We start from the raw sequence: 13,429 nt of genomic DNA on the forward strand, positions 1-13,429 counted from the left end.
TAGTGTGTCTACATAGCTAAGTTCTATGAGCTAATGTGCCTTGTATAGATTGGACATGACATTGACAATTCCTGATCTCTTAAGAAAAAGCTCTTAGTAAAATAAACAGAAAACAAAATAAAACAATGTTTTTCACATTTAAAAAAATCTGAATATTTCCAATATTTTGGGCTGTGTGGTTATATGATTGAAATCTGTTTGAGACCATTCTATGAGCCATATGTGGAAAAAGCAATTCTCATTATTTACCATCACCCTGATACATTCACTTTGATCCAGAATCACCCTTTCATTAAATTTTGCCATAGATATTCAGAAAATTCTGGCCTTTTTTCCTTAATCCTCATATCTAAATGTCCCCACCATTTAATAAGGGTTTACAAATGTGTAATCACTGCTTACTTGATTCTTTCTGTGTATGACTTCTATATAGAGAGCCACATTTAAAATAAATAGAGGCAAGAAAATTCTTGTTCAAGAAATCCCTAGAAATAAATTCTGAGACATTTAAGTACTTGAGGGGATTTTTTAAAAAAACTCCATACCATAAGTGATAGGCAGATGTTTCCCATATGTTGTTTGCAAATGAGTCCCATAGCTTAAGTCATTTTCTTCTTTAGGTTCTGCCATTTTAAAGCCAGTTGTCTGTACAAGTTTTTGAGGCAAATCATGTGACAAGCAAGCTCAGTCTAAACTTCCCTTGATATAGTGCAGAAATCGAGGATCTAAATTTGCATTGCTACTTTTCTAACTATTCATAAAAATAAGGCATAGCCTCCATATGTCAGTTGTCTAAATCAGGCCTCCATATCTCCCAGGAACATGAATACATTCCTCTGCACTTTTTTTTTTTGGTTCAGTTTCATTTAGATCCATGCTTGCAGCACTGCTTAGTTTTTATTTAAACAGCATCCAAATGCTGTTTCTCAACAGGAATCTTTATCGGAACTGTTTCCTCCACAAGGGTGCGGTCTGGTTACTGTCAAATTCTCTTCCCCAGGGCGCATTACTCAGGAAAAGTTTTCATTAGATAACAATGCTGATCATATCATAAAATATTCCCTTTTACAGAACCTGTTTAATGCTTTAGTGATTTTTCAGAATAAGGTACCATGTTATTTTAAGCAGAGGATTTGGCCATCAGCCTGCGCTGTCTAATATGTGAGGAAGTGCAAAATTTATTATATTGATAATAATATTATTTATATGGGTCATGGACTGATAAAGTCATCATTCTCGTTATTGTTCCTTTAACAGGTAACGCCATGTTGTTGAGGGTTTTACCTGCTGTGTATGATAAGCAGCCTCAACCAATTAACAGACACCTCACAGAACTCCTAGGCTTGATGTCTCGACTGGAACAACCAGAACAGTACCATCTTCTACGGCTTCTGCATGTAGCTGCAAAGAGGAAGCAACTGGAGGTAAAAATTATATTATATACAACATGATCCACACAGAAAGGTTGCTGCTGCAAGCCATGTGTTATACCAGGATTGGTGACCTCCAGAGGAGAGGATTTTGATCTGGGGTCAGAGATGAGACTTGACTACTTGGAGCTTTTTCTGCAACAAAGTTTTATTAAAGTATAACAGAGATAGAGAAAGCTTCTGACACAGACATCAGAAGGGGACAGAAAGAGTGACCTTACTAGCTTTTAGCAAGGTGTTTTATGTCTGTTAGAAAGCTATTAATCAGATAAGAGAGACACCTCAAGGCAGAGAGAGTTTCACCAGGCCCCTCTCCCACAGTATGCATTTTTGAGATAGGATGGCAGGAGGTGCATCATAAAACAATTGACATGAATACTGGTTTGTTGAGCCCATTCTCAGCCCAAGGTTTGAGAAAAGAAAAAAAGTTAGTCTTAGGGGGAACCCTTTTGAAGAAAGGCAGATTCCAAAGCAAATACATAGTTTCATTAACATAGCTTAAGAAAAACATTTCTATAAGAGAAATGTATTGGTTAGCTCAAGGCAGAACCAGGTGTCCTCAACACAGAATTAAAAGAACCCTCTTTTAATTCTGTGTAGAGAAGGAAAAAGACGTCTGCCACTTGCAGTTCATTTCCTCCTGCCTGTTACCCTCTCATCACAGCTGGGCCTATTTAGATGCCAGTGTCATCTGGAAACACCCTCACAGACACACTGAGAATAATGTTTAATCAAATATCTGGGTACCCTCTGACCCAGTGAAGCTGACACACAAAATTAACCACCACAGACAGGTACAGTAATACAAACACATCAAGTGTGCAAATCTGTAGTCACTGCAGAACACCTTTAATGAAAGTTCAGTGTGGTTGTGCAATCCTTGGGATCTACAGTTTCTCAGATGGGGCCCTGGGGAAGACCTGCACATGTCTTCACTTATGGGGAAATCAGCCTGTAATGAGAGCAAAGGCTCACCTTCTAGATGGCAAATTAGTTATTCTCTGAGTGCATGCCAAGGCTCTTCTGACTCTTTGTGACCCTATGGACTGCAGCCTGCCAGGCTCCTCTGTCCATGGGATTCTCCAGGCAAGAATACTTGGCTTGTCATTGGGAAGGTTGCTGCTGCTGCTAAGTCACTTCAGTCGTGTCCGACTCTGTGCGACCCCATAGACAGCAGCCCACCAGTCTCCCCCGTCCCTGGGATTCTCCAGGCAAAAACACTGGAGTGGGTTGTCATTTCCTTCTCCAGTGCATGAAAGTGAAAAGTGAAAGGGAAGTCGCTCAGTCGTGTCCGACCCTCAGTGACTCCATGGAGAATCCCAGGGACGGGAGAGCCTGGTGAGCTGCTGTCTCTGGGGTCGCACGGAATCGGACACAACTGAAGTGACTTTGCCGCAGCAGCAGCAGGAAGGGGGAAGTAGAAGTGGATTCTAGAGGGCATGAGCACATGTGCATAATACAGATTAATGCTAAGGCCAAGGTTATATCAGTTATGGCTGCATCTTTGCCCCATTTTCATGTTAATATCAATATCCACCACTTGAAAAACAACACCAAGGTGAAAACTGGAACATCTGAATTCAATGTCAAAATTCAAAGAAAGGCAGACAAGGTTGATTATATGTATAATTAACCACAATAGACTGTAACCTCCTTGTGGTAAGGCATGATTTCTTCTTTTCCTCTGTATCCCACATCTTGTTACATATCTGATAGTACTCAATAAATATTCATAAAATTAAGCTTAATTAAAGAGGGTGTTAAGTGCTCTACAAAAGATAGAAACAGATTTTTAAGAAAAGGAGGGTGGGAGAAAAAAGAAAAAAGAGGTTGGGAGGACTTCCCTGGCAGTCCAGTGGTTAAGACTTGGCACTCCTAATGGGGTGGCATGGGTTCGATCCCTAGTCTAGGAACTAAGATCTTATATGCCTCAGGCCCGGCCTCCAAAAAAGGTATAAGCAGAGATGGGGTGGCAGTGAGTTCTGCCTTAGGGGAAAACAGGTGCCATGAAGATGCATAGAGGGAGTGGCATCAGGCCAGACCCTGAAGTTTTGTGTCAGGTTGAGAAGAGAGGCAGATGGCCTTTAAGAAGTGGGGACCGGGCTGGGAGACGTGGACATGAGAGAGCAGGCTGGAGCCCCACCCCCAGAGGTTTCAGTTCTGTAGCTCTAGGATGGGGTCCCCAATTCTACTCTTTTTCAAGTTCCCTGGTGACGCTGCCCCTGCTGCTTCGGTGACCACACTTAGAGCAGCAAGGCTAGAGGTCAGACAGAGGACTGGGTGCCTCTCTGTTACCTGGTATACATTTTTGCTTTTGCCCTTAGAACGATATATTGTAGTTATTTTTTACATGTCTTTCTCTCCCAGTGTGCCTTAAACTCCTTGAGGAGCATAGCACCTGCATATTTGTATGAATGCCCTACCACAGTGCTGGTCACATAGTAGGGCTTCAATAAAGTGTTGTTGAATTTGAAAATGAAAAAATGAACAAAAGAGATCAAAGAAAGTAAAGACCATGAAAATAAGTAAAAGGATGTGTGTGCTCTTCAAAGAGGGAAAGTGACTCAACAGGGTCAAGATCTAGGGACTTAAAGGAGATTGGAGATAGGAATTGACCTTGCCTTTGGTAGCTGGAGACCCACTAGTGACTCATGAGACCCAGTGGTCTGTAGGGGTGAAGTGGGGAGTTGAAGACATCTATTATGGATTGTGTGTGGAAGGGAAGTGTAGGAAATGCCTGCATGGGTGTTGGAGTTTAGAGGAAATAAGGAGGGTTTAAAAATATCCAGTAAGAATAAAGTGATTGAAGATGTGGCAGAAAATATTAGATAGAACAAGCTAGAGGTAGTCTGGGAGTGAATTCCAAGCACAGATTGAGAAATGAATTTCAGAAAGGATTAAGGACAGAAAGGATGGGCAAAGCTACAGCAGAGTTTGGGTGGGGAGTGGAGTTAAGGGATCACTGCTGCTGCTAAGTCGCTTCAGTCGTGTCCGACTCTGTGCCACCCCATAGACGGCAGCCCACCAGGCTCCCCCGTCCCTGGGATTCACCAGGCAAGAACACTGGAGTGGGTTGCCATTTCCTTCTCCAATGCATGAAAGTGAAAAGTCAAAGTGAAGTCAGTCAGTCGTGTCCGACTCTTAGCGACCTCATGGACTGCAGCCTACCAGGCTCCTCCATCCATGGGATTTTCCAGGCAAGAGTACTGGAGTAGGGTGCCATTGCCTTCTCCGTAAGGGATCACTAGACCAAGGTAAAAGAAAGCTCAGAGTGAGGGGTCACAGACAGGGTGGTGTATTCGTTTCCTGTGCTGCTGTAACATTACCACAAATGTAGTGATTTAAAACAACACGAATTTATTACCTTACAGTTCTGGAAGTCAGAAGTCTAAAATGGGTCATCAAGCTTGCATTCCTTCCAGAGAATTTAGAGAATATTTCCTTGCCCTTTCCAGCTCCAAGAGGCTGGCTCACGGCCTGCATCACTCTCACCTCTGCTTTTCCATCATGTTTTCCCTGACTCCGACTCTTCTTCTTCCCTTTGCCAAGGCCCTGTGATGATGATCCAAGATTATCTTGCCATCACAAGACCCTTAACTTAATCACATTTACAAAGTCCCTTTTTCACAGGTTCCAGGGATTAGAATGTGGACATCTTTGGGAAGTTGTTATTCTGCCTATCACAGATAGAGACTGGGGACCAGGTGATGTGGGGAATAGAGAGAGGTGACTAATAGGCAGCACCTGATTTCAGAAAGGAGCTAGCTGGGCATGCCATTTTATCTGCAGCCTGAGAGCAAAACTAAACACACACAGTTTTTAGAAGGGCAGGTTCAATACAAGTTCAAGGAGGATCTGGAGAGAATAAGCTAATTCAACTTATTTCCCATGGGATCAAGGCTGTAAATGAAACCAGGAGGAGGCTCACTTATAGGAAGGGGCTTGGTGTCACCTGGCCCAAAAAGGTAAGGTCCAAGAGTCATAGATAGTGGCACCTTGTGTGGCATTCAGAGAGGTCCAGCAGACCACTGGTTACAGGCTTTCTGTGGCTGTCCAGAGACTTGGGAAAGGGCTTATGAAGCTATTTAAAACCAGGCCCCTGCCTGTTGCTTGGCCTCCTTTGTTGCTGTCGTTCAGTCACTTAGTCGTGTCCAACTCTTTGCTGCCTCACAGACTGCAGCACGCCAGGCTTCCCTGTCCTTCACCATCTCCCTGGGTTTGCTCAGACTCATGTCTGCTGAGTCAGTGATGCCATCCAGCCATCTCATCTTCTGTCACCCTTCTTGCCATCACTCTTCTTGCCCTCAATCTTTGCCAGCATCAGGGTCTCTTTAACCCTTAGACCTCGAACAAGTATCCAGTCTCAAGGATCACAGGTGGGCATTCTCTATCAGGCACTGAGTTTTTACATACATGTGATATTCTCCATCTAGAATGATCTTCCCTCACCAGCACCACCCTTTGTGAGCTGACAATTGCTTAGATGTGGGTTTCTTGCCTGCAGAACTCTCTGACTCATTTCTAACCCCTAATCCCTGACACAGCACATTTCATGCTGCCATGAATTTGTCTCTACTGTTCTCTTTCCCTCTGGACCACCTTGAAAGTGAAAGTCGCTCATTTATGTCCGACTCTTTGCCATGGAATTCTCCAGGCCAGAATACTAGAATACTGGAGCAGGTAGCTATTCCTTTCTCCAGAGGATCTTCCCAACCCAGGGATCCAATCCAGGTCTCCTGCATTGCAGGTGGATTCTTTACCAGATGACCTACCAGGGAAGCCCAAGAATACTGGAGTGCATAGCCTATCACTTCTCCAGCAGGTCTTCCTGACCCAGGAATTGAACCAGGGTTTCCTGCATTGCAGGTGGATTCTTTACCAGCTGAGCTACCAGGGAACCACCTTGGCTGTGATACAAATACTTGAGACACGAGGACTACCTTGTCCATTACTGGGTCCCCAATGCCTGGCATAGTATCTGGCACAGAGAAGTCACTCTGTGAATATTTATTAACACAGATGAGATAGTATTAGTGCCTAAATTTGCAGAGGATTTATCATTCCCAAAGGATTTTTGTTTTAACGTCTAATATCTCACTTAATGCTACCAATAACTCTATAATGTGTTTGTTTTTCCATTTTACACTAGTCAGAATGGATGCTTTGTTGTAAATGGAGTGTACCCTTGAAAATTATATAAACATTAGAATGGATTAACCAGTTAAAGTTGGGGGAAAAACTGGATGCTTTGAGAGGTTATCCTGCCCCATCATACCAGTAGTATGCAGTAAGTGACAATGCTGGACAGGTCCAGCACTCCGACTCCCAGCCCCCTCCTCTCTTATTCTGGGGGAGTCACTGAGCAGCCTCCACTTCAGAAGGCCACAGGTGAGTGTTCCCAGGTTACAGGAGGCAGGGGAGGGTGGACAAGGGGACACCAGTAGTGGTCGAGCTCATGTTAAATACCAGGCACTTATATAGGTGTTTTACAGGAATCATCTCACTTGTTCCCCATAACAGCCTTTTCATTTTGTAAACAGAGAAGTTGAAGTTTGGAGAGGTTAAGCGCAGGGTGGGTACCAGGGAGTGACTTGGTGAGGTGGCTTTTCATGTGCCTCCCTCATCTTATCTGGCCCTCCCATCTTCAGATGGTCAATGTCCATGTCTTCCACAGGCCATACAGTCACACTGCCCTGCCCCTCAGGCTGCCATTTACAGAATATCTGGGGCTGACACTGGTTAGGGAGCTTTCTCAAAGCCATACAGGTCAGGATGAACTACGTCATCAGCCCAGTGTAATTCCAGCCAATGAGATCTATCATGGGTGCTGAGTGTGGATCCTGGAATGAGAACGCAAAGGGTTAGGAAGCACTCATAGTGAAATGAAGGGACAAAACCAGGACCAGGATCCTAACTGGTGGGAGGGAGTGGTTGACAGGGCACTGACCAACCCTTTGTTTTCCATCAGCACTTCTCTTCATGTTAAAGTGGTCCTGCCCCTCCCCACCCCACCCCCTTGCCTCCTTAAGCTCTTTGTCAGCTAGCACTTGATTACTGACATACACGGGTAGTGAGCTAGAGAAATCCCAGGTAAACCCTCATCTCTCTCATATTCATTACTTAGACAGCAGGCAAAGGGAACAGGAGGGATACAGAAAAAGGCTGACTGAGAGGAAAATGAAATCAGGGCAACAGTCACATCTACAGATTGAGGCTTTCCATGTACATCTAGTTCATTCAACTTCAAATGAAATGAGAGGCTAAATGAGGAGGATTTTCACCATGGGAAATGAGGATTAAAAGGGGGCTTTTCCTTCTGCATGAAAGCTGTGCCAGCGTTCTGTAACTTGGAGATCCCTGAGCAGGTTCTCCAATGAAGGCAATGTGCAGGAATGTTTCATGTTTTCTTGAATGCACTCACTACCCACTTCTGTGACTAGTGATAACCTGGCTTTTCAGGACTGCAGGGTCAACAGTTGGCCCTTAAAAAAAAAAAAATCTCTTTGTGTAGCTGAGATTGTCTGTGACTCTCTGATGTTGCTTCCCAAGCAGGTGGGGTCCCTTCCTCCATCACTGTCTACTGAGTATCCCTCTCTTAGGAAACTGTCCTTCCTACGTGGAGGGAGGCAGTTCCTGGCTAGTGACTCATGGCTGGAAGCTCCAGAGAATTCTCCAAGTCCATTTATAGGAAAAGGCTGGGTGGTCAATTTTCCAAGTGGCCTTCTGGGCCTAAGTCTGTATTCTTGGCTGCCAAAAGCCATGCTGTAGTCTAGCCAACAAAAGGAGCAGAATTTAGTAACACACATGAACATATCTGTCATTATCCCTAGGACATAGACTTCTAGCCCTAACCATATGGAGACAAGTGGCAGGAAGTGGCAAGTTCAGCCCTCTATTGGTTAATGTACAGACCCAGAGGAACTGCTTTTGTGGTCTGGTCCCTAGAAAAGAGTCATTTTCTAGGATTTTCTCTCAGCAGTGTAGAGCATTCCTGTTCACATACCTAATCCTCCAGCACCTCACACAGCATCTTCTGGCTGACAACACTCAAAGGTCACTTAGTATTTGTTTAAAATGGGAATAGTTGCAAAACATTAAGAAGATGGAGTGATAGACTGTATAGTCGGTTCTAGAACAGTCTTCGGAGCAGAACCATGGTTTTCAAAATATATATTTTGTTAGTATGGTAGCTGTAAGTAGTAAATGAAAAGAGTGGCAGTTATTTTCAGAGATTTCTGGAGATTAATAGATATTGTTAGTGCTAATCAAATTAACTGAAAGAGAACATTGAATCTAGAAGTAATTTGAGAGGGAGTGTGTATACACACATGTATATACACACAGTAGCTCGACTTTTTATTCTTTAACAAGAATTTAAATGTCCTTGCTGCCAGTTATTTTTGATGGCCCTCTGTTCAAGATGCCCATAGCCTGGAGTAATGAGATGTGTCCACAGAACTTCAGTTCAATGACAAGATGCTAAACTTGTCAGCAGACTTGCCTGGGAGACAGTAAAGACAGCGACTGATTCTGCTCAAGAAGGAACAGAAACACCAGGGACGGGCCCTCACCTGGGCTACTGGATTTGTACAGTTCTGATTGGCGCTCCTCTGCCTGTGCCCCCAGCTCCCGTCCACTGCCCTGCCTACTAAGGCCACTACACAGTCCAGATAACTGGGACCTTGGAATCCCTTTCCAGTAAACCTCCATCCTGCTTCCAGGGCTGTGGAAGTCCTGGTCTCTGGGTCTGTTTCCCCGTGGACAGGCCATGCCAACAGTGTCACCCCCATAGGTCTGAGGGGCAGCCTATATGAGCTTGCATATATGGGCTGAAGTATCCACAAATATGCATAGGAAACTCCTTGAAGGCAAAGCCAGGGGTAGGAAGAGAAGGGAGGGGCAAGGGATGGAGGCTAGGGGTCATTTCTTCCTGTTTCCTTGACAGGGACCAAAAATTCTAAATTCAAAGCAAGCCTCCCAGATTGTTGTAAAGGTGTATGTGTCAGGTCAGAAGACAGAACACTGTATAAGCTGCAGAATACTCCAGTGTGTGGATCAGTGGCCTCTCTTGTACTCTGGCTCCAGGTTGTGTGTATGTGAGAGTGGGCCGGCGGGAAGGCTTCCCAGAAGTAGAACTATTTGAGATCAGCTTTGAAAGTATGAGTTTTCTGATACTTTCATGTGTGTTCAAGCCACCGTGGGTGGTCAGTGGCATGTTGCTGGGTCAGGAGGTTCATGGAGGAAGAGGCAGCAGATAAACCCATCAGTGAATGCCAACGAATGACCCTGGAATTTCATGGCACTGGGATTCTGACCATGCATTGTGGGAAATCTTTGGCATGAGCAGATGGGGTTTTTAGGCAGCAAGGAGGCTGAAGAGAGGGGGAAAAGGCTTGAGATGAGGAGGCCAGTTTGGAAGCTCTTTCAGAGTCCATGGTGTGGGACTTATGGCCTGAACAAAGGCCATGTCAGCTTCCTCTCTGCAAGCTATCTATGTTATCGTAGGGGCTTCTCTGCTCTCAGCAAAGGAAGGCTTTCTCTGAGATGTGAAACAGCTCCAATGAGGCAGCATATAGAGACCAACCTAAGGAAATACAGTGTCAGGAAAATAGAATTTCTCCTTATCCAAAAGTATCTGAAGGCCAAAGCACCACTTCCCTTAAATGTGAGGGATAAGCTTCAGGAAATATCTGTCTGTATTCATTCACCTTATTCACACTCCTCATTTTGCTGCTTCTATGGATTCAGCTTTGCCTCAGTTCAGTTCAGTCTCTCAGTCGTGTCTGACTCTTTGCGACCCCATGAATCGCAGCATGCCAGGCCTCCCTGTCCATCGCCAACTCCCGGAGTTCACTCAGACTCGCGTCCATCGAGTCAGTGATGCCATCCAGCCATCTCATCCTCGATCGTCCCCTTCTCCTCCTGCCCCCAATCCCTAGTAGTCTGTATTTGCCTGAGCCTGCCTGCCTGTCTTTCTTGGTTTTCCTTTCTTCTTTTACCCTTTTCTCTCTTCTCCATTTAAAATTTTCTTTATAGTCTTAGGATGTATGACTGGAGTTTAAATAAAACTGTCATGACTAGAAACATGCATCATAGAGACCCTGGTATTCTAGGAATAGGACATAAAGAATAAGGACTGAGAAATGGAATTTTGTAGAATGGGGCAGGAAATGTGTAAGCATTGTCCATTTCTAAAAGCCTCAGGTTGAGGATGCTGTCCTGACCCGGAGCAGCTGGCTGATGCTTCTGCCATAGGTGCCAGGGACCTCACATCGTTTCTCCTGAAGGACATGCAATCACCCCCAGTGCACTGGCAGCCTTTATTGAACTGTTCATTCCTATGTGCCATTTACCAGAAAGTACCTCTAACCTTTCTTCCATGATTATTGGATATGAATATCAAGTTTAAATTTACATATAGGGTAATTTATATTTATAAATTTATGTATATATTTGTATATACGAAAATATATATGGGCTTCCCAGGTGGCTTAGTGGTAAAGAATCTGCCTGCCAATGCAGGAGCCACAGGAGACGAGTGTTCAGTCCCTGGGTTGGGAAGATCCCCTGACAACCTGTTAGACTTGTTAACATTAACTGCAGCACCTAGAATAGCACCTTGCAAATGGAAAGGACTCCATAAATAATTTGTGAATGAGTGAATGGATGGATGAATGGACATGAAGAGAAGTGGACTCATCTGTGGGATACTTGAGGGGTGGGAATCAATAGGACTTGGTGATTGCTCAAGGTGGCTGATAAGGGAAAAATAGTAGTCAAGAATGATTCCCCTACACCCCCAAACACCACCGCACCCCCAACTTGTAAAAAAAAGATTCTCAGACTTCTGGCTTGAGCAGGTAGATGGCGGTGTCATTTATACGAAGGGAGACACTTGGGGCTACAGAGGTGGGAAAAGCAGGTTTTTGGCAAGGGGTCAGTTTATGAGTTCAGCAGGTTGAGCTGTGCATCAGATTTTTTAATCCTAATACTGGAAGTCACATTTCAAGTCTCCGTTACCAAAACAGCCAACCAACAACAAACAAAAGAAATAACCACAGGAGAAGTGTGAATGGACTAATAGTTTGTACTTTTATTGTTCACTTTCCCCAGGTTGTTCTTTGTAATCCTTTTATTTTAGCAGACAAACAATTCATTAAATTGTCAGTATGCAATGTGTCTGTGTGTTAACATAGACACATCATTCCACAAAAAAGTCACATTCTCCTTAATGCAAATTATTGCATCCTTATATTGATGAAGACTTTAAAAACTAAGAAAGGTTAGGATATTGAGAATATGGTAGATATTATTTTACTTTAGTAGTTTTTTATCTTATAACTTTTTTGTGGTCCAAATGGAAAACTGAGAAAAAGGAAGAGCTCTTTCCTGCTTTATTTTTATTTTAAATATTTCCACATCATATTTCTCTAACGTAAAGGCTCTAATTAAAGTCATTGTCAAGGATCTCTTACATACTTATATTCTCTTTTAAATTGAAACCCTCTGATATTCTGTGGATAACTAGGAATTAGCTGGTGAAATGAGGTAGTAGAGAAGACCTTATTACAGAGAAGGAATGATATGTGCAAAGGTCTTATGGTGAGAGGGATTTGAGAGAGAGAAAAATGACATTGTTACTAAAGTTGAGAGAACAAGGTGGGCATGTCTAAGATGATGTCTACGGAGTAGGCAAGCAGGGACTGAGCATGTTTTAAAATTCTGCCCTTTACCCTAACTTCTAGGAATCTCTAGATATTCTGGGTACATAGTAGGTATTCAATAAATAGTTGCCCTACTCTTTTTTTTAATGCCATCTGTGCTTTTCAATTCAATGTAATTACTGATCAAATTCATTCTTCTGAATATTTGCAGCACAGTTGACAATGGACAGCACAACCAATTTCTGAGAACGCTACTTGATAATGTTTTCCTTGAGTCTTTAGGAAAACGCTATCATATAAGGGCACCCCCTCCAAAAAAAGCTGAAGCTCTCAGGGTGGTTTGGAGGAAATGTAACACTGCTGATAAGGACATAACACAGGAGACCTTGACTTATGAGCGAGTAGCAGCGTTTAAGCACTTTTTAGCCTTAACTCTTCAATTGCAGAGCACAGATGTAAAGAAAAAGCAAAGGAAACTGAAGGCTCTGAAATTTTACTGTAAATTTTAAATTTCAGACTTGAGAGATTTGCTTGCGTTCCAACAAGAGTAATAATCTCAGAATGTATTGAGTTCAGATTGAATACAAAAAATATTAGATTGATTCTGACTTAATAAACTTTCCTCTCTGTTTCTTTTTCTCCCTTCTTCTTCTCTTTTCTTCCTGTAGGTGGTTCAGAAGTGTATTCCTTTCCTAATTGGGCAATTGAAGGATTCGACCCATAATGACATCATCCTAAGCATCCTCATAGAGATTGCAGGCTACAAGCCAGTGGCTTTGAACAGTTTTCTTCCAATGCTGAAAGAGATTGCTGAGAGATCCCCCTACCTCATTGGACAAATGGCAAGAATCTATGGGGCTGTCGGACATGTGGATGAAGTAAGTATGGGTATTTTCTCTTCATTTCCCTAATTTCCATTGGCACTTAAACCTTTGGAGCTCTATGATATACAGGTATGTCCTGAGACTTCTGAAAGTTCCCCTTTCTCTCTCTTTTATTTATTTATTTATTTTTTTTGGCATGGACAGTGGCCTCTGGATCAAGGGCATGTTGTAGCAGGGTTATATGGTTTGTTCAGGAAGTGAGGATTTTATTGCTAACATGTCACTCAAGGAAGGGGAAGGGTTACAAAGGAGAAAGTGCAGTGATAGATAGAGACCATTTTGTAATAACAATAACCAGCAAGATTTTCATCTCATTTCTGGTTGCCATTCTGCTTAACCCAAGAGATTGTCAGTAAACATGGAGTTAGATCTCAGAGACTGCCTATTAATCAGGACCTATAGCTATCCTGTCAATAAGTGCCTGGATTCAGTATGTTTTGAACCCTCTCCA

The 13,429-nt window shown here is 43.3% G+C and overlaps 1 protein-coding gene across 2 annotated transcripts in view; it reads left to right on the forward strand.

Moving 5' to 3' along the window:
* The window catches only part of VEPH1 (ventricular zone expressed PH domain containing 1), a 263,127-nt gene that overhangs the window by 88,932 nt on the left and 160,766 nt on the right, over window positions 1–13,429 (forward strand). For both annotated transcript variants that reach the window (XM_068981170.1, XM_068981177.1), the window contains exons 4-5: window positions 1,258–1,424; window positions 12,763–12,972. In XM_068981170.1, the coding sequence (XP_068837271.1) occupies window positions 1,258–1,424; window positions 12,763–12,972 (377 nt within the window). The remainder of the gene's footprint in view (window positions 1–1,257; window positions 1,425–12,762; window positions 12,973–13,429) is intronic.

The sequence above is a fragment of the Capricornis sumatraensis genome, chromosome 1, assembly GCF_032405125.1.
Source record: "Capricornis sumatraensis isolate serow.1 chromosome 1, serow.2, whole genome shotgun sequence".
Lineage (NCBI taxonomy): Eukaryota > Metazoa > Chordata > Mammalia > Artiodactyla > Bovidae > Capricornis > Capricornis sumatraensis.